The sequence below is a fragment of the Malus sylvestris genome, chromosome 12 (genome assembly GCF_916048215.2).
Source record: "Malus sylvestris chromosome 12, drMalSylv7.2, whole genome shotgun sequence".
NCBI classification, from domain to species: domain Eukaryota; kingdom Viridiplantae; phylum Streptophyta; class Magnoliopsida; order Rosales; family Rosaceae; genus Malus; species Malus sylvestris.
In genome coordinates this window covers 22,264,818-22,285,462 of record NC_062271.1, presented here as the reverse complement: position 1 = coordinate 22,285,462, position 20,645 = coordinate 22,264,818, and the positions used below count along the sequence as shown (strand labels likewise).

At 36.2% G+C, this 20,645-nt stretch overlaps 1 protein-coding gene and 1 pseudogene across 1 annotated transcript; both read right to left on the bottom strand.

Annotated features, from left to right (window-relative positions):
* Positions 1-4,326: 4,326 nt before the first annotated feature.
* LOC126592256 (uncharacterized) lies at positions 4,327-4,836 on the bottom strand. Its single transcript, XM_050257976.1, has one exon. The coding sequence runs from the start codon at positions 4,834-4,836 to the stop codon at positions 4,327-4,329; it is 510 nt and encodes a 169-aa protein (XP_050113933.1).
* Positions 4,837-7,533: 2,697 nt separating this feature from the next.
* LOC126592255 (uncharacterized) lies at positions 7,534-17,738 on the bottom strand (annotated as a pseudogene).
* Positions 17,739-20,645: the final 2,907 nt, after the last annotated feature.

The following is a 20,645-nucleotide window of genomic DNA, read 5'->3' as shown; positions in this document are numbered from 1 at the left end:
CAAAACTCAATGGCCCGAAGTCGTATCAAATATCAAATGGCACGAAGCCAAAGAAAAAGTCAAATATCAAATGGCATGAAGCCACAACAGAATCTCAAATGGCATGAAGCCGAATCAGTTGCTCCTCGCCCGCATGAGCTAAAACTGCACAAGGCATTAAACGCTTTGATGGTTTAAAGTCCACACCTGCATGAGCTAAAACTGCACGAGGCATTAAATGCTCCAACGACTTAAAGTCCTCGTCTGCATGAGCTAAAACTGCACAAGGCATTAAACGCTCCAATGGCGCAAAGTCCTCACCCGCATGAGCTAAAACCGCACAAGGCATCAAATCCAAATAAGTATCAAGCATACAAGGAACTACGAGTGACTTGATCCCTCAACGAGGGTACGTAGGCAATCTATGGCTCTACCTAGATGCAGTCACAAAATCAAATAAACACCCAAATCCTCAAGTTACGATTTATTCATATTAGAATCAAAGGTTATTCCTTTCCCAAAAGAAAGGTTGTAATTAATAGGCGCGTAGCCTAGAATGGGTCGAACTCAAACTAATAAAACCCTTTTTGAAAAAATGAACGAGGGTGAAATTGTGTTGAGGGAATGATTTGTTTACATATTATGTACAATTTTTGCTCAACACCCCCTGATTCCGCATTCTTCAAATTTGTAAGCCCACGTAATCCGATTCCCTGCACTAACTTCTGAAATGTGCACTTTGGTAGAGATTTGGTGAACAAGTCTGCTAAATTTTCATTGGAACGGATTTGTCTAACTTCAATAACTTTAGCCTTCTGAAGTTCATGTGCACTGAAAAATCTTGGAGATATGTGTTTAGTCTTATCACCCTTGATGAATCCTTCCTTCATCTAGGCGACACAGGTTGCATTATCATCATGGATGACAGTTGGAGTGTTTGTCTTTGAAGGTAGACCACATGAATTCCGGATGTGATGGATTATTGATCTTAACCAAGAACATTCACGACTTGCTTCATGTAAAGCAATTATTTCCGAGTGATTGGAAAATGTAGCAACTAGCTTTTGCTTCGTTGATCGCCATGAAATTGCAGTATCTCCATTAGTGAACACATATCCATTTTGTGAGCAGGCTTTATGCGGATCGGAGAGAAAACCAGCATTTGTGTATCCAACAAGGATCTGTTCATTTGTGGGCTTGTTTGAGTAGAAGAGACCCATATCTGTTGTCCCACGAAGGTATCATAGAACATCTTTGACTCCCTTCCAATGACGAATGGTTGGAGCAGAGCTGTACCTGGCTAACAAGTTAACTGAAAAAGCTATATCTGGTCTAGTACATTGTGCTAAATACAGTAAAGCACCTATTGAGCTCAAATATGGTACTTCTGGACCAAGGACTAGTTCATCATCCTTTTTTGGACGGAATGGATCTTTCTTAATGTCCAAAGAACGAACGACCATTGGGGTGCTAAGTGGATAAGCCTTGTCCATGCCAAATCACTTCAGTATTTTTTCCATGTAAGTTGATTGATGAACCAAAATTCCATTAACACAATGCTCAATTTGCAGGCCGAGACAATATTTTGTTTTCCCATGGTCTTTCATTTCAAATTCGCTTTTCAGATATTCAACAGTTTTATTGAGCTCTTCAGGGGTTCCAACTAGGTTCATATCATCGACGTATACTGCCACTATAGCAAATCCACTATTTGATTTCTTAATGAACACACAAGGGCAAATGACATTGTTGGCATATCCTTCTTTAATCAAATATTCACTAAGACGATTATACCACATTTGCCTAGATTGTTTCAGCCCATATAGTGATCGCCTAAATTTGATTAAGAACATACCTCGTGGTTTGTTAGTTGCTTCAGGCAACCTAAGTCCTTCTGGGACTTTCATATATATGTCAGTATCTAATTCTCCATATAGATACGCGGTGATGACATCTATAAGTCGCATGTCAAGTTTTTTCTGAAATCACCAAACTTATTAAGTAACGGAATGTAATTGCGTCTATTACAAGAGAGTATGTCTCTTCATAATCAATTCCAGGTCTTTGTGAAAAACCTTATGCAACGAGTCGTGTTTTATATCTTGCAATCTCGTTTTTCTCGTTGTGTTTCCTTGTGAATACCCATTTGTAACCTACGAGGTTCACACCAGGCAGGGTTTGTACTACTGGTCTAAAAACACTTCGTCTTTTCAAAGAATTTAAATCTGCCTGGATTGCATCTTTCCAATTAGGCCAATCTTGTCTCTGTCTGCATTCATCAACATAGCGGGGCTCAATTTCATCACTTAATATAATTTCAGTGGCTATTGCAAATGCAAACATGTCGTCGATGATTATTTCATTTTGATTCCACAATTCATTAGTACATGCATAATTTATGGATATTTCTTTGCTTTCGTGTCCTTCTGTCTCTTTAGGGACATGTGTCTCATCAAGGACATTTTCTTTTTCTAGAAGTACATAATCATGAATTGTGGATTTATCATTCAATTTCTTTTCTTGAATGATTTCATTTGGGTTCAACTGTGTCTTTATCTTTCTCTTTCTAGGGGCTGAATCTTTTGAACCTGGGGGTCTACCACGCTTCAGGCGTGCACTAGATGAATCATTCACTACCACTTTATTTTGCCCAATAGGGATATCAATTCTTGCAGGTACATTTGCAACTAGTATATGTGACTTTGTTACTTTCGAAGCATCATTAAATGCATCTGGCAATTGATTAGCAATACCTTGAAGATGAACGATCCTTCACTTCATTTTCACATTGAGTACTTCGTGGATCAAAATGAGATAAGGTGGGAACAACCCATGTCAGCTCTTGTCGTTCTTCTGGAACAGTCTTTCTCCTTCTAACGACGGGAAGACTGTCTCAACAAAATGATAATCAGCAAAACGAGCTATAAACATATCACCAGTCAAAGGTTCCAAATATCTAATGATAGATGGTGAATCAAAACCCACATAAATTCCCAGTCTGCGCTGATGTCCCATTTCGGTTCGTTGTGGCGGTGCAATAGGCACATAAACAGCATAACCAAAAACTTGTAAATGTGAAGTGTTTGGCTGATGTCCAAACACGAGTTGTATTGATGAGTATTGGTGGTTGGCTATGGGTTTCAGTTGCTGCATGTAAGATGGCATGTCCCTATGCAGAGAATGTCAATTTCGTTTTCATGAGCAGAGTGCGAGTTAGTAATTGAAGCCGCTTGATAAATTTCTCTGCTAAACCATTTTAAGTATGGACATGAGGAACAGGATGTTCAACATCAATGCTTAGTGCCATGCAGTAATCATCAAAGGTTTGAGACGTAAATTCACAAGCGTTATCAAGTCAAATGGACTTAATGGGATGATCTGGGAACTGTGCTTGCAACTTAATTATCTGAGCAAGAAGTCTCGCAAAAGCTACATTTTGAGTAGACAATAGGCAAACATGTAACCATCGGGTAGATGCATCAACCAAAACCATAAAATATCGAAATGGTCCACAAGGTGGTTGAATAGGTCCATAAATATCTCCTTGAATTCTTTGCAAAAATGATAGGGATTCATCATCAACCTTTAGTTGTGATGGTCTAATTACCAACTTCCCTTGGGAACAAGCCTTGCAAGGGTTATCATTTGAGACATCAATGTGTCTGCTCAATAATGGATGTCCATTAGAGTTGGTAATGATTATACGCATCATGGTAGATCCTGGATGACCTAGACAGTCATGCCAAAGCATGTAAACTTTTGAATCCATGAACTTCTGGTTCATGACAGCATGTGCCTCAATTGTCTTTATGTATGTATAATACAATCCACTCGATAAACTACGCAACTTCTCCAATATACGCTTCTGGGTATCATTGGAGGTAATGCATAAATATTCCAAATTTTCTGCACTTTTCATTTCAATGTGGTATCCATTTAGGCGTATGTCTTTAAAGCTTAACAAATTTTGAGTAGACCGAGTGGCGTACAACGCATTTTGTATCGATAATATTGTTCCATTTGGTAACATAATCTGAGCTTTTCCTAAGCCTTCAATTACATCTGATTGTCGTGATATTGTTGTTACCTTTACTTTTGCAAGTACCAAGTTCGAGAAATACTTTCGATCTCGAAGTATTGAATGCATGGTTGCGCTGTCTGCAAGACAAAAGTCTCCGCCATTGCTCTTGTTTTGAGAATAACCATAAATTTTATCCATGTTCTCTGAGTAAAGAAATTTCAATTAAAAAGCAGTTTATTCATACTGGAATACTACTTTTATTGAATTGAAAATGCGAGCATGAAACCACAATTACAAATAACAAGAGTACATTAAACATAAATGATTTAATCGGACCCATAAACTTCATTCCCTTTTTCAATAATAAAGTCTGAAGCATCCAGGTGGGTTGTGTTCAACTGTCCAGATAAATTGGTCACTGGATTAAGTCTTTCCATTGGTTGAGCTTGGTCGTGGAAATTGGTCTTGACACCCTTCTCCTTGAGGGAGGCTTGATACAGATTCACCAGATGCTTTAAGGTGCGACAAGTACGTGCCCAATGTCCATTGCCACCACACCTATGGCAAACTCCTTCAGGATTTCCAGGAGTGTTTATATGAGCTTTGTCTTTCTGGCGATTTGCATTCTTAAAGCTCGAGCCTAAATTATGCCTTGGGACCTGGTTATGAAACTGAACACCATGGTTTTTGCCTTTCCCGATCCACTTGCCTCGCTTGTGGCCACGTCCTTGTTTGTAATTATTACCACGAGAGGATATGGTATTCCTTTCAAGGGAAGCAACATTCACTTTTGGGAATGATGCTGATCCGATAAGTCGGGACTGATGATTTTTCATCAGGAGCTTATTGTTTTGTTCAGCTATCAAGAGCATAGAAATCAGCTGGTTATATTTAATGAAGCCTCGTGCTCAATACTGCTGTTGTAGGAGCACGTTAGAGGCATGAAATGTGCTAAAAGTCTTTTCCAGCATATCTTCCTCAGTAATGGTATCCCCACAGAGCTTCATCTGAGATGTAATTTTGAACAACGCGGAATTGTACTAAGCCATTAACTTGAAATCCTGGATCTTTTGGTGAGTCCATTCATAGCGAGCCTTTGGAAGAATCACCGTTGTTTGGTGATTGTATCTGTTTCTCAATGCCTTATAGAGAGCTAACGGATCTTCAACCATTAAATACTCGCTCTTTAGTCCCTCATCAAGATGGCAATGAATAAAGCTCATGGCCTTGGTCCGATCTTGAGAGGATGAGATGCTTTCTTCCTTAATGGTATCTCCAAGATTCGCTGCTTCCAGATGGATCTTGGTATCCAGTACCCAGGTAGGGTAATTATTCCCAGTAATGTCCAGGGCAGCAAAATCAAGCTTTGCCAAGTTTGCAATTTTCTTTTCTAAAGGAAAAATGAGGTGTGTAAGAACTTGCAATAATATGTATTCTGGAGGAATATATTGTTAGAACTTCTTGTTCTTACAAGTTTTTTATCTTTAGGCCAAAATGATAAGTACTTGAAACTTCAGGCTTGAGATTTACATGATTAATGAGAAAGGGGATTGTACCGCACCATTCTCATCAAAACAAGTATAAGATGGGTGATTATTCCGCACCACTTTAAACAGCAGGAAAATTTAAATATACAAAGCAGGGTAGACAATTATATCACACCACCTAAAATTGCGATAAAATTTAATATGCAGAGCATGGTGGGTGATTATTCCACACCACCTAAAATTGCGATAAAATTTAAATATGCAGAGCAGGGTGGGTGATTATTCCACACCACCTAAAATTGCAATAAAATTAAATAGCAAGCAAATTTAAATATGCAGGATAGGGTGGGCAATTATACCGCTCCACTTAAAATTTGCAGTAAAATTAGATCTGCAATCCAAGATAGGCGATGATACCACACCATCTTGGATTGCATAAATAAACACTGGGTTAGTAGTCAAGAGTTATACCAAATAAGAAATCAAAGATATAAGTAACTGTTAGGTTGAGAACTAGAAGTAAACATGGTGCAAACAGTTCTTCGCGAGGGTATATCCAACAATTGAGGCAGATGAAGAAGAAGAACAGTAAAAACCTTAGAGGAAACATTTTTTTTTCTTTTGATGAAGGGAAATGAGAAATGATTAGAGAGTCGTGCTGATAACGTGTTATAAATAGGTAAAAGTTAGAGAGATATCCTTTGCTAGGGACAGGAACGAAGCAGTTGCAAAATATTATACCAACACAAAATGATTGCAAAGGAAGTGATGTATATTATTGCTATTAGTTGTTTTTCTTTTCAAGTCTAATTTGATCAAATGTAGTGCTCTATTTATAGAGCAACCTCATAGAAAACAAACAAATGACACTATTAAACTTGTGAAAGGGTTACTATATACATGTGGGCAAACATACCCACTATTTTACAACACTCAATTCATTATCTTATTTTATCATTCATGCTATATTTTCACCCATTATAAATAGTTTAAAAAAACAAACACTTTCTTCCTTCCTACCTATATTCTTGAAATATCCCTAACGGTTTTAAATTGTAAATAAACTAAATAAAAAGAATGATTGAATATTGGAGATTTAAAAAAAATGGAACAACCATGAGAGTCCCTGCCCAACTCAGCCGACAGCAACCACAACCAGGCACCATAACATCTTTTTTTCTCTTTGATGTTAGGAAAGTTACCTTCCTTTCTTTTTCTTCTTCTTTCTCTATTCCTCTATCTCGTTCTTTGTCCCCCTATTAGACTTGGACTTAGATTCATTTCCATATTTATCCCAAAATTACAATTCAGAATTAAGGGTTGGAAAGTAGGAAGAAAAGCATAGATGGAACTAGAAAATACGTCAACATGTTGCTGCAGGAACCATCTGCTTCAGGCATAATCGGAAAATAAAACACATTTAAATTGAATAAATTCAACATAATTATGAACAAACAGAGGGATACATAAGTGAATGAGATCGATAAGATAAGTAGTTTTGCTTTTATATACATTTAAGTGAGTTGACATATAAACACATTGTACAATGAGTGGGAAGAAACTTTACGTCTTTGATTAAAAAGAGATGGTTTCCAAAAAAGTTTTGTTTCCTTAAGAAAAAGAAGACACAGAAGAAACATTCAAGTAGCTAATTTTGTTACCACAACTGTTCAAAGGCAAAAATAAGCAGAAGATCTGTTTCCATACGAAATTGAAGAAACAGAAGTAAGCTGCATTTTACACATATTTTTCCCCTACAGTTAAGATGGCAAAATATATGTCCTGCAGCCTACATACCTCACTTAGCAGTTAGCAAAACACAGAAAAAGTGGTGTTTGAGCATGTAAGTTGTCAAGCACAGATGTTCAAACAAAAAAAATATGCAGCATGGTGTGCATCATTCAATCACGGAGAACGTGGCTGTTTACTTTTTCTAGGATTGGACATCTTCAACACTATAGCAAAAAACATAAATCATAATGAAACAAGGGCAGCCATTATGGATGTCATTCAGGCATGTGTGCAAAAAAACAAATTGTAATTTACCTATCTTTGTTTTTTTTGGGGCTGAGATTTTGTCCTGAGGGCTGCAATTGGAACTCTGTTGGCAGGTTCGATCTTGACAACAACCAGATTGTGGAATTCTGCTGCAATTATGGCAGAATTAGTTGTGGTTGTTTGCTCGGTGCGAGATTTTTTGTTGCGAATGAAGGTAAAATTGACAAGGGTAGACATAAATGTGATAGTTATGGAAAAGAGTGCGAAAGAGCGGTTGACAGTTTTTCATGACTGGAAACATATAACCAAGAGAAGCAAGTAGGGTTAATAAGATTGACACATGAGAGCATTATTCGGAAGGGAAAGTTTACCTGTCAGATTTGTTTGGTTGATCAGGGAACAATGTTCTTTTCGAAGGCTTGGTGGCTGCAATTGATTGGGGTTGTTGATTCAGTGGTTAAGAAGGCGTCAATAGGGCGGGAGTCACTTAACTAATAATTTGTTTTACTGCGGTGGGAACATGCATTTGTGGTTTAATTAAGGGGATTGTTAGCTCAGAGAGTGGCTCTGTGAACAATGAAATCTGTCTTCCTGAAGTTACTGTTCTAATTTCCAAAAGAGAGCTGAAATGTTTTTTACTAGCCAACTAAATTTGTAAGAATTGGTGGCACCATAAAAGGATCCTTATATCATTTTTGCATCACCAAAGTGTGGCAAGAAACACGAAGTATTTTTTCGACGTATCTTCCTATTATGAGGAAATCGTGTTGATTCATGTTATCTTCCAAAATAAGATTGATTTTGAACCTGTGCAAAAGGAGTACATTCTTGTGTTAGACAACCATGACTGCTAATATCAATCTTGTGAGCAATCTAGAAAATGCATTAGAACTAACGTAATACAGGGTATGAATGAATAACATGGACAGAAAGACACACAAATCATTTAGATTGATATCACTCAACATGAATAAGCTATGCAAAATAAAGAGCGTTTATTGAAAAGTTTTAGTTAACGAAATTTGCAACAATAAAGTATACATTGTTTGTTGGCCAATTTTATAAAACTAAAGCAGAAACGGAAAAAATGCTTCCCAAAGTCTGCAACGTAAACTCCACAGTTGCAAGGGTCAAAAGTAGCCATAGTATAGTGGGGATGGAGACTACCCCAAAATTAATTGCATCAAAGATCAATTCAGGCATCACAGTGATTGCAAAAGCATATGCCGGTTGGATAAACGTCTGTGTTTGTGTGTTTACATAAAAGTGAATTTAAGATGTTGCAAATTCAGCCATCAAGTATAATTATATACTGAAATACACCATTTGACATAGAAAAATTAACAATTTATAAACATAAAAATGGTAGTTTCATGACACAAGCACATTTTTTTCTATAAAGTTCAAAGTGTTGTAAAATCGACGGTGTGTGCAGTGGAATAAATGAAGTAAGACACAAAATTTATGAGGTTCCTCTATAGTCAGGGTGACTGGAGTACGTCATCGGGGTAGCAGTGGTGCTTTCATTATAATTTGGAATAATAGGAATACAAATATAATTCTCTCTATTATCTCATCTCCTCTTCCTCTCTTTTCTCTCTTCCTCTTCCGTGTCTTTCCTTACTTTTGATGTTGTGGGGAGTTTGTATTTATATAGAAAATATGAGTCGTGTGAAGCAAGCTTCGACAGACAGTGGAAGGGCAACTTGCCCATTATTTAATTATTTGAGTGGACATCCACTATTCTAAAATACTCTCTCTTGGATGGCCACGAGTCTTTGATTGACTCGTTAAAATCTTGATCTTTTTTTTATGCTCCCCCTGATGAGTATCTCCCTCTAATTTCAAATCATTTTGGCTGATCGTTGATCATTATGCTTCAGTCTCTTAGCAAGAAGAGTTGCCAAAAAAAAGTGCTTTACTTGTTGTTAACTTTCTACAGGCTATTTCTTGAACTGGGCTAGAGGGCTTTCTGCTAGACTTGCATCAAAGGTCTAAATTTACTCATTTTATCTGGAGCGGAATTTGATTCAAGAGTGGTGGACACTTGATCTTGAATCGAACTTGTGATTTCTTTAAGATCCTGGGGACTTTTCCTTGAATGAAATGGAACCACGAGCATCTCCATATGACAAGTGATCTTCGGCTCCGTCAGGGATGAATCGGCACGTGTTTTGTTGTGCTTGTCTCCACATGCTTCAATGTATCATTTTCACTTGTCTTATCTATTCCTCTTGTATAAGTGGTATTTTTCCTAGTTTTTCCCCATGCAGGTTTGGCATCTTCTTATGCAGTGTTTGCCCTCTGATGCAAGAGTGTAATGCAAACCTTGCATTTGAAAAGTCATTCAGAACATCACTTTTTAGTGACTCATCATGCTTGGTAGCTCCAATCATCATATCAGTAGTTGAAAATGAGTACTCGAGAGCAATGCTAGGTAAGTAATCAGGAAAAGTTCTAGGTAGTCGGTTCCTTACCGAAAGTTTAAGTGGAGGTTCCGACATATTGCTTTCTTTATCCTTGTCTTTGCAAGTAAGAACAAGGACAAAGGAAATGACAGGGGGATTGCATGATATGAGATACTCTTACTCTCGTCCCTAATGATATAAGATAATCTTGCTCTGGTGTGACTTGTTTTGAAGAGGTATTCTCAGAAAGGAAGAAAGCTGAGTATTTTGAGATGCTTTGTTAAAGATGCATTCTCAGAGATGAGGAAGAGTTAGGTATTCTTGCAGGTATGCCTTATAATAGAGCACATAGGTCGACATATATAAGGATTTCCCAATAGCAGGTAGTGGTGATGTGCCTTTACTCTTGTAAGCAATTGTGGTGTAATTAGAACAGTAAGATTTACGTGTTTTCAACTTTGTCAGATATCTTTGACAAAGTTGCATGCGATATCCAAAAAAGCTGAGATTGCATCTAAAAAATGCCAACGAACTTTATTCAGGAAAATCTGGCTTTTGAAATTCAAGAGCCGTGCCACTTCGATCTCTGAACAAGTGGCTCTGTTACTTATTCTTTTATAGAGACATCAATTATGTTCAAGAGTATGCTCAGAAAGTTGTTGCTTGTAGAAATTTTCCTTTTCTTGCACTTCTGAGATTTTATTTGACCTCATTTTTCCTTCATCATTTTTTAAAGTGGCTTGCCCATCTAACATTTACTTAGATTTAAGTCTTATGAGTGATATAGACGAGCAGTGTCAGGATAATATATGGCACCCGTCATTCTTATCTTCAAATGTCCTTTTACAGTTGGGGACTCTGTGATGAAGAATAACATAGCCATTACTGTGGCAGCTAAAAATCTTCTCATTCCAAAGGATAACAGAATCTTTTCAAAACGGTCTAATGAGTCGGTCGTTCAAGACTCCTTGGCTCTTAGTGTTTAGTGTGCGGGCTTTGTATCTAATATGGGTCAACGCTTACTTGCTCAAACTCGCCAAGTTGAATCATTGATGGTTGAGGTGGCAAGTCTTAAACAAGAGATCAGAGAGCTCAAGCATGAGATTAGAGTATTACACGTGCTTGCAAATAATTACTCTACGAGCATGACAAGAAAGCTCGACCAGCTGCAGGAATCCGAAGGTCAGATTCAAAGTGATCACCAGAGGTTTGTTGCTAGATTTCGAAAGTAACTGATGCCTTCCCTTTCTGGTGTTTTGCTAAGTACTGGGGTGCCACATGATCAATCTCTAATGCCTTACCCTTCTGGGGTACTTTCGAGTACTGAGGCTTTACATGAGCAACCTTTATGAAGGCTCCATCCTGTTTGTTTGTTTTAACTCATGTGTATGCACATATCTGTAATTTCTCGGAGATATTAATAAATAAGCTTTATTTCATTCAATGTATTGTGCTAAATACAATAAAGCATATACTTCACTAAGATGTGGTACTTCTAGACCAAATATCAATTTATTTGTACCTTCACGAAGATAAATGATCATTCTTAGTGTCGACATCATTTGAGTATTTAACTCACAATCTTCAATCCATATGATTCTTTAATATCATAAACACCATGGATAAGATTCTTGTTGGCATATTGTTCGATTTGTAACTCGAGACAATATTCATCTCAACACTTTATAATATTTCTTGACTCATCAGGAGTTCTAATTTAATAATGTCAAGAGATTTTAGTATGTTGCAACAATATCATAATGATAGTACTCACTAAGGCAATTTATACCATCCATTGATATTGAGTACATAATTTATGCTTTACCCTTCGGGGGCTTACTTCAAGCAATTTGAATCCTTCAGGGATTTTCTACACTTCATGACATATTTTCCTTTGAAATTTATACAGAGAAATTTGCTCCCATGTATACTTGAGGGATTTACTTATGGGGATATGATGTGGGCGACTTACAACCCTTCATATATAATTCTCCATTCATATGAACTTGTTTACAACCTTGTGTCATATCATGTGAGTGTATTTCATTGTATGCCCAATGTAACCTCCTTGGTTCAACATCTTTTTGGCTATTTGTATCATATTCAAATATATATAGGTTCATTTCTCCACGTTCTTACAAAATTGTAATGGAATTGCCTTTTTCCATTTTGGCCAATAATTTTTGTTGACGAAAAAGAACGGGACTCAATATCAACATAACTCATTGATGAATTTAGTAGCTACTTATAAAAACCAAAATTACCATTGGTTATCATCAATTCGTGATCCCATATTCTCATGTGCATGCGCATGCATAAATTTTTTTCATTTCTTTTGGATATCTATTGGCTCTTAAAGGGCATTACACTATCTCTTCCAGGATAGTCATAATTTAGAGAATGCGGATCATAACCTCTTCTTGAGCATTATAGAGCTTGGATTTTAATCTCCACTTCTGGGAGTTGAGTCATTGGAACCTATATGTCTATCATGCTTCATGCATGAGACATGAACATTCCCATGTCTGCGAATTGTCCTTTCTGGGACGTATATCCATGCGGCGACTGTCATGCTTCTGGCATGCAACAGTTATGCTTCGGGAATGCAATAGTTCAATAGTGTCATATTCTTCCTCTTTCGGAAGACTAAATTTTTTTTTTTTTGAGTTTGAGGGTCTGCCACGCTTCAGGTGTGCAACAGATTAATCATTTACTGCCTCATTATTTTGTCCAACAGGGACATCAATTCTTGTAGGCACATTTGCAGCAGATATATATGATTTCATCACTTTCGTTGCATCATTAAATGCATCTTGCATTTGATACATCGTTGCATCATTCAATTATTCTTACTTCATTTTCATATTGATTGCTTCGTGAATCAAAATAAGACAAATTCTCTTCGTTCTTCTGGAACGGTCTTTTGTTATCATTCTTCTGGAATGATATTTTCTCATCGTTCTTCTGGAACGATGTTATTTTCTCCCCCTAACGGCAGGAAAATTGTCTTATCAAAATGACAGTCCGCAAACCACGTGGTAAACATATCCCCAGTCAAGGGTTCCAAATATTGAATGATAGATAGTGTTCAACATCAATGCCCAATCAGTGATGATGCCTCATTTCAGTACGTTGTGGCAGTGCAATAGGCACATAGATAACACAACCAAAAAATCGTAAATGTATAATGTTTGGCTAGTTCTCAAACACAAGTTGTATTGATAACTATTGATGGTTGGTAACATGTCTCAACCGAATTAATAATGCATCATGTAAAGTAGCATGTACCTATGTAAAAATTGGCAGTTTTGTTTTCATGAGCAGAGTGCGGGTAATCAATTTCATCCACTTAATAAAGTCTTCTGCTAAACCATTTTGAGTATGGACATAAGGAACTTCTGGTCCTTATTTAATAGTCTGTAAACTGAGACTCTTATGGCCTTTATTACAATTAAGTTGAGCACTTCAAACTCATGGTGCTCATCAAGTAACTTCATGTCTTGATCTTCAGGATCAAGGGACTTCATGCCTGATCTTTCTATATGATAGAACTTCGAGTCCAATCATTTTATATGATGAGGATAAAAAAACTGCATGTTCTGATCTTTTCAAGGAACTTCGGGTCCTTGTTATATACTCATCGTAACAAAAGATAAGTATAATAAATAAATTAAAACAATAGGCAGTAATTCTAGCCATAGTAAATAAATTGCATTTAAGTAAATAAAGCTTGTGACAATGGCTTTAATTTAGCACCATTCACATAAATTAAAACTTAAAGCTGTAGGCGGTAAAATCGTCCATGATAATTAAATTATTTTAAAGTAAATAAAACTTGTGAAAAGATTTTAAGCCAACACCATTCACATAAATAAAATGTATCATACCTTTTTTTTTTTTTCTTTTCTTTTATGTCGGCACCCTTTCAAGCCTTTTCTTCCTTTTTATTTATTTATTTTTATTATTTATTTATTCACATGATGCAACATTCCAAAAATCCTTTGCCCTTTTTTTATTTGTTTTCTTTCTTGGTTTCCACATGGTGTCTGATGCACCATCCTTTTTCTTTTTATTTTATTCTTTTGTCTTATGCTTTTTCAAAAGGTGCTGATGCATCATTCCATTGCTTTTGCCCTTTTTTTCTGCAAAAACCCACAGACTGTTTCTTCTTCCATGGGAGAGGCCAAATATGGAATACCATTTCCCAACCCCTCGCTTTCTTCGTTTTTCCTTGCATGGCCCAAAGAACATGGCATTGCGAAGCAAGAACCTCTATACAGGAACATAGATGATAGCGGGGTTGATGGAGGTACAAGGGAGGGAGGCCTATGTGGAGTCAGTCCTACTATCACCATCTCAGATAGCCGAGTATTCATGGGAGTTCTCGAGATCCATCAAAAAACAACGCGATTTGGGTTTCCAAGTCTGATGAGATTCTTCTGGATCTCTGGAAACCAGTTGTCAGGTACGAGTTTTCTCATCTCGTGATGACTACATGTCATTGTAAATTTCAATTCTCACCGAAATTCGGTGGGGCGCTTCAAGCGCGGTGGAAGAAATAGAAAATGGACATACCTTTTATTCTGTGAGATTTTGGCTGGCAGAGGTGTGAGGTAAGTAATGCTTCATCGGATTTATAGCGTTGTGCTTTCCACTAACATGAGAGCTTCTCGTGCTGATAACGTGTTGTAAAATCGACGGTGTGTGCAGTGGAATAAATGAAACAAGACACAAAATTTACGAGGTTCCTCTACAGTTAGTGTGACTGGAGTACGTCCTCGGGGTAGTAGTGGTGCTTTCATTATAATTTGGAATAATAGGAGTACAAATATAACTCTCTCTATTATCTCCTCTTGTCTTCCTCTCTTTTCTCTCTTCCTCTTCCGTGTCTTTCCTTACTTTTGATGTTGTGGGGAGTTTGTATTTATATAGAAAATAGGAGTTGTGTGAAGCAAGCTTCGACAGACAGTGGAAGGGCAACTTGCCCATTATTTAATTATTTGAGTGGACATCCACTGTTCTACAACACAAAGAGATATGTAACGGTAGGTTTGTCACATGTTGAAATTTGTTGCTGCATAGAATGTTATAAGCATAAAAACATGATTTTGTATGAATTTCATAACCATCAGAAATAAAAAATTGAGTCAGCAAATTAGTATAACTAGCAGATGAAAAACAAATATGAAAGAATATTGCCATGGTTTGGGTAATTTATTCATCAAACCATGTTCATTGCACTCAAATGATCTAAATGTCTTTTTTTTATAGCTTTATGGCAGGATGGACATGACTTGTATCACCAGTCCTTGCCCAAATCAAATCCAACAACAGTCGCTTGGCATGCGAAACTTTCATTCTGTTATTGAGTCACAGGTTTTCAAATCATTAAACATGTATAACCGTCACTTTGCAAAGATGAAGCATAAGCAAAGAGAGAAAGAAATCAAGAAGTAGCCAAGCAAGATGCAACAATTTTTTTTTTTTTTGGTAAAAAAAAAGAGGCAACTTATGTTAACATGTCAGTGATGAGAGATTAACCTTGTGCAATGCATGATCAAGTAAAAGTAACTGGTCGATTGTTTTTTACTTAGAATTAGTGCTAATGGTATGACCTGTATGGTGTTCGAACAGGCGATCTCAGATGCTCAAACCTATTTTGCGCATGTTTAGGGTGAGAAAGATGCAACAAATAAATATAGATGCAAAAGTTATTAAAGAAGAATTGTGTATTTACTTTCGTCTATACTCAGAGTGCTGTGGAATGTCTAGATTGATAAAATAAACAGTTGATCCCGTGCTTCCAAGAACAGGCTTTCCTATTGATAAAAGAAAATGATCAATAAAGTGAAACTTTAAGCAGCTAAATAAAGCATGTTGTGGTATGACCTTGGTATTGCTTCACTTTGAGACTTGTCAAAGCAACAAAGATGGGTGGTGGCAACGATTGTATTCCACTGTCTTCAAAACTGGTCGCAGCCTCTCCCCATAAGGTCACCCTCACAGTTTCACCCCTGTAATTAATTGAAAAGCTGGAAGTTAGCTATACGCAGTCAGTACGGTGCCACATGCGAAAATTTAAATTTAAATTTAACGCATATAAAAATCACCTGATATTTTCCAGGTTAAGATTTCTCTTCTTTGCAATTCTTGTGCGTTGGATAGTCACATTTTCAATCAGCTGCACAGCCATCAAGCAACCAAATATATCTACAAATGATATTCATTAGCGGCAATCAATGTGCACGGAAGGCAACAAAAAAATTAAAACGATTGTCTCAGTTTATGAAGCAGTGGTTAAAACAAAATTTGTTACATGTAAGTTCAACATCCCTATCGATTCTTTCATAAAGCTGCTCAAGCTCAATCAAATTGAACCACTACATCGGGATCTCCTGCCTTGTTTTCTGAATAGGAACAATTATGGTTTTCCTGTTTAACTCAATGATGGCAGCATGAGGTACAACCTTGTTTGATGCCCTGTTGTGAACAACACGATATTTGTTGATTTCATACGCATCATCGACCGTCAGATGGTCCAAAAAATATTGAATGTCTCGAGCATTTGTTGTTACATGAATCGCATCCCCCTTTCAGAAAAAGGAAACCAAAATTAGACATAATACCAAATGCGCAGGAGAAGATTTAGCACAGAAGACGATAGAACCATGTAAACAGTTAAGATATGATGGTTGTTTCTACAAAGATAGCATGTAATATCACATGCAAGATAATAATGAAGATTGCTTTAAGAAGGATACCCGTAACCATCAAAGCAACGTTGTAAACAGATATTTAGTTTAATTTGCACAGTGCGAAAACAAAAATTTTAATTAAGAAATAAAACGGCTGATAATTGATAATCTGATGGCACGTGTTGTTTGTTCAATTAAAAAAGCCTTTTGAAGCAGAACAAAATATAATCTCTGTATTGAAATATAAAGAGACCATAAGTGTTTGTGCTGCACTTTGAATATTTGTTTTTAAGAAAGAAATTGATCCCAAAGTATGCTACAGGGAGAAAATGGATTTTTCATTTGTTGTCCACACAACTCAATGACCGCTACAAAACCAAAGAAATTCAAGAAAACCAAGAATGGAACAGTTGTGAGGTGTTGTTTCTTATAAAAATAGATCCCTCTTAATAAAGGGGCATATACGAATTAAATTTGAATACGGATGAGGAGGTAAAGACACAAATGGCTAATGAAGCAAGTTACGAAGGATGTAAATTGTAATCACAATAAATCATACCGATGAGATTACAACCCTGAATTAAAACATACATAATTTTAAAACGATCATTGAAAATTAATATCTGATCAGATTGTATAGCAGCTTAAAGCCTCATTAAATAGAGAAAAAGAAAAAATGCAGAGTGAGAGAGTACATCAACATAATAAATCAAGCCGATGTATATTTCAATTAAATTGTTGCATATTGCAATCAAGGCTTATTAGCAACAGAAAATTCAACGATTTGTCAAAAAGGTGTAAGAATCTGACCTGTTTATCAACGACCACACAGGCAAGACCTGTAGGTTGAGGATCATCTCTGATGCTCTTTGTGACCCATGTCCTGCAAACTCTGATCTGGAGTTTGCTCCTTGGTTGGTAGGGCTTCAGAAAATGAAGCAACATCGGCTCCATCAATCTAGAGAAAAAAAAATTTTAAAAGCAAATTAAATTCAACATTGAATAAGGTAATTCATTAAAGAAATGGGAAAAGAATGCATTGAAGTTCAGGTGACATACCAAAGTCTTGATTCAAATGCAATGCCTCATGACCCTTAGATTAATGGCAGCAGCAAGAGTAGATTACAATGTTGTGATGAGAGTCCGATCTAAACTGCAAAAAAATGAGTGAGATTCAGAGTAAGAATTCAAAGCGCAAACAAACGGATTCAATAAAGTAACTAAAACTGTAACGCTCCAATTGTATAGTTAAGACAATTTTCACACTTATTAAACCATGAGAGTAAAGTATGATTAAAATACATAAGAATATTGTGCTTGTATAAGGGATCCCTGAACCAAACATTCTATGAAAAAGTGTCCAACCTGACTAAAGGATGTTTATTCCAACTTGACTAAAATAGAAGGTCAGATATTGATAACTCATGGAAATAGCAGAGTAATTAAAAAGATTGCAATTCTTTACCCTGTTTGGTTGCAGACAAAACAAAAGATGGGAAAAAAAAAGACAATATATTTCTATTCAATTACTCAGTTAAATCAAATAACAGGTTATTTCCATGAAATGAAAAACAAATCATTCAAAATTAAAACCCTAAACCTCCACTGAACAACACACAACCCAAGGAGTCTACACAGATTCAAGTTTCCATATTCACAGATAACTATATTTCCATCACTTTCTCAACAAACAAAAAGAAAATAACTGAAAAAGTAAAGACAAAAAATTGAAAAACCTAACTCACCCCAAAAGAAGAAAAGATAAATATCGAAAGTAAAAATGGGAACATGAGTGATTGTATGATAAACATGAAAAACAGTTTTAAGTATGGTAAACAAAAATAATGATGTGAGATTGAAAAACTCTTAACGTAGAACAAAGTTGGCATATTTAATGTTGCTCAACAAATAAAATATGCGAAGCTCAGGGATTGCCACCATCCGGAAGAACAAAGGACCATCAGTTTAGAATTCATTCCTGATGTGTCGATTTCTAAAACTTTACCAAACACAAAAATATTGTATTTGTTCTATTCCCAAAAAAATTTCCCATAGCCTTAGTTTAACCAAGATTCATGCAGTGTGCTAGAAATACACAAACCTGACCCTGCACAGTAGAAAACAGACTTGACAAAACTTTTCCGATGACTATCCTATCCCATGAAGTCCAGTCATAGTATCAAATATGACGCAGTAGTAAACAGCCCAAATCCATTATTTCATGTAAAAGCAAAGGCAAAAGGATGAACCATTATAAGTATTCAGGAACCCCATGAATATAGAGTAGCGCAACAGAATTCTTATCAAGGACCAACCTAAAAAGAGTCCACTCCATTAAGGCATCACGAAGGTTAAAATGCCAATATCACACACTCCATGAGTCCAACTCTTCCCCCACTTGGGAGAGTCCATCCCATTAAAATTGAAAACATATCGTAAATACAACATGCTGTACAAGATATGGTTCCCTCTCATGTGTAAATTCTACAACGAATTGCGAAGAATAGGGGATGGTTTTAAGGGATAATTTATTTTGGTTAAACTTTCACTTTAACCCCTATTTAAATCATAATTTAATTGGACAGGTAGTTTTTAATCCTTTTAGTGTGAAGGCCAAAGTTAGAAAATCCACCCACTGTAATGGTATAATTTTCACCACAACTCATCGCATACACAAATCTACTAATCTTTTTTGTTATCTTACTAGCATGATCTACCTGTAACGTGAGTTTAGTTAAAATTCCAAAAACAAATTGGGAAGTTTGTATTTAAATCTCAAATCACAACCATATACGAACTCTGATGTCTACATAAATTCAAGTTTCCATATTCACACATAACTATATTTCCCTGATTTTCTCAACAACCAAACAGAAAATAACTGAAAAAGTAAGACGAAAAATTGGAAAACCTAACTCAAACCCTATGCTTCTTATGCAACCCCAAAAGAAGAAAAGATAAATATCGAAAGTAACAGAAAATACAGCAGCAAAAGCACAACAGAAGGCATATGTGGTGGTTTAGCTTTCTGAGAGAGGAAACTGGAGAGATTTTCAAGAAACAAATGGAAAGCGAAGAGCTTTTTCACAACCAAGCAAGCAAGCAACATTTCAAAAAACCCTAATTCAAACCCAATTTAGAACTATACCAAGTAAACCACTTGATCAACAAAACCCACTAATTTTCTCAAAAACCCAACTAATTTAAAGGATACCCAGATGATAAATCCCCCTAAAATTCCAAATTTGAAAACCAGAAGAAAAAAAAATGGCAAAGAGTCTTATATGGTGGTTTAGCTTTCTGAGAGAGCACCATAAATATGAAGGGTAAAAAATTAATAGCAAAAGTCACGTTTCAGCAGTAATTAATATGATCCAAACAGAAATATGAAGGGTAAAAAATTTATAACAAAATCGCAAAAGCATGGACTACTCAACATATTTTCAACACATTAACTACCATATCATATCATTAGTTAACATGATCCCTAACAGAAATACAGAAGAAGTGACCATATTATTAATATTCATAGAGCACTTAAACATTGAACTGCATAAACTGATTAAACTAATTACATGGAATGAAAAGAACTGAAACGATAACTGATAAAACAATCGTGGTGAAAAAGAGCAAAGCAATTGCTTTACTGTAAATCAAATATACCACAAACAAAATCCAATCATATATCGAAATGAGGGAGATCAAAACCTTGCCTCTCCATGCACGCTTACACGAGTGTGAGAGGTTTTTTTAAATCCTAGGCGCTACCGGCCCCTAAAGATGATGAATGGATACATTGAAGTGTATACATTTCATACAGACTACACGTTGAAATTATTCACTTCTACTCTGCAGATTAGTCACATACCAAGATATCAATTTGTGTTAAATTAGATTAGTACGTCTGGTTTCAATCTAATTAAACTATGTCAATCATATCGCAGGCAATAGCCATGGATGCAACACAATTGTGTTTCCATGAATTTTACATATAGTATATAGCCTATATACAATTTTCTTAAGAAAAATCCAGTAGTTAAGTATTGATACGTAATTG

Excerpts from the sequence above, each read along its gene's own strand:
- LOC126592256 (XM_050257976.1), bottom strand. The coding sequence starts at position 4,836 with ATGAAAAATCATCAGTCCCGACTTATCGGATCAGCATCATTCCCAAAA.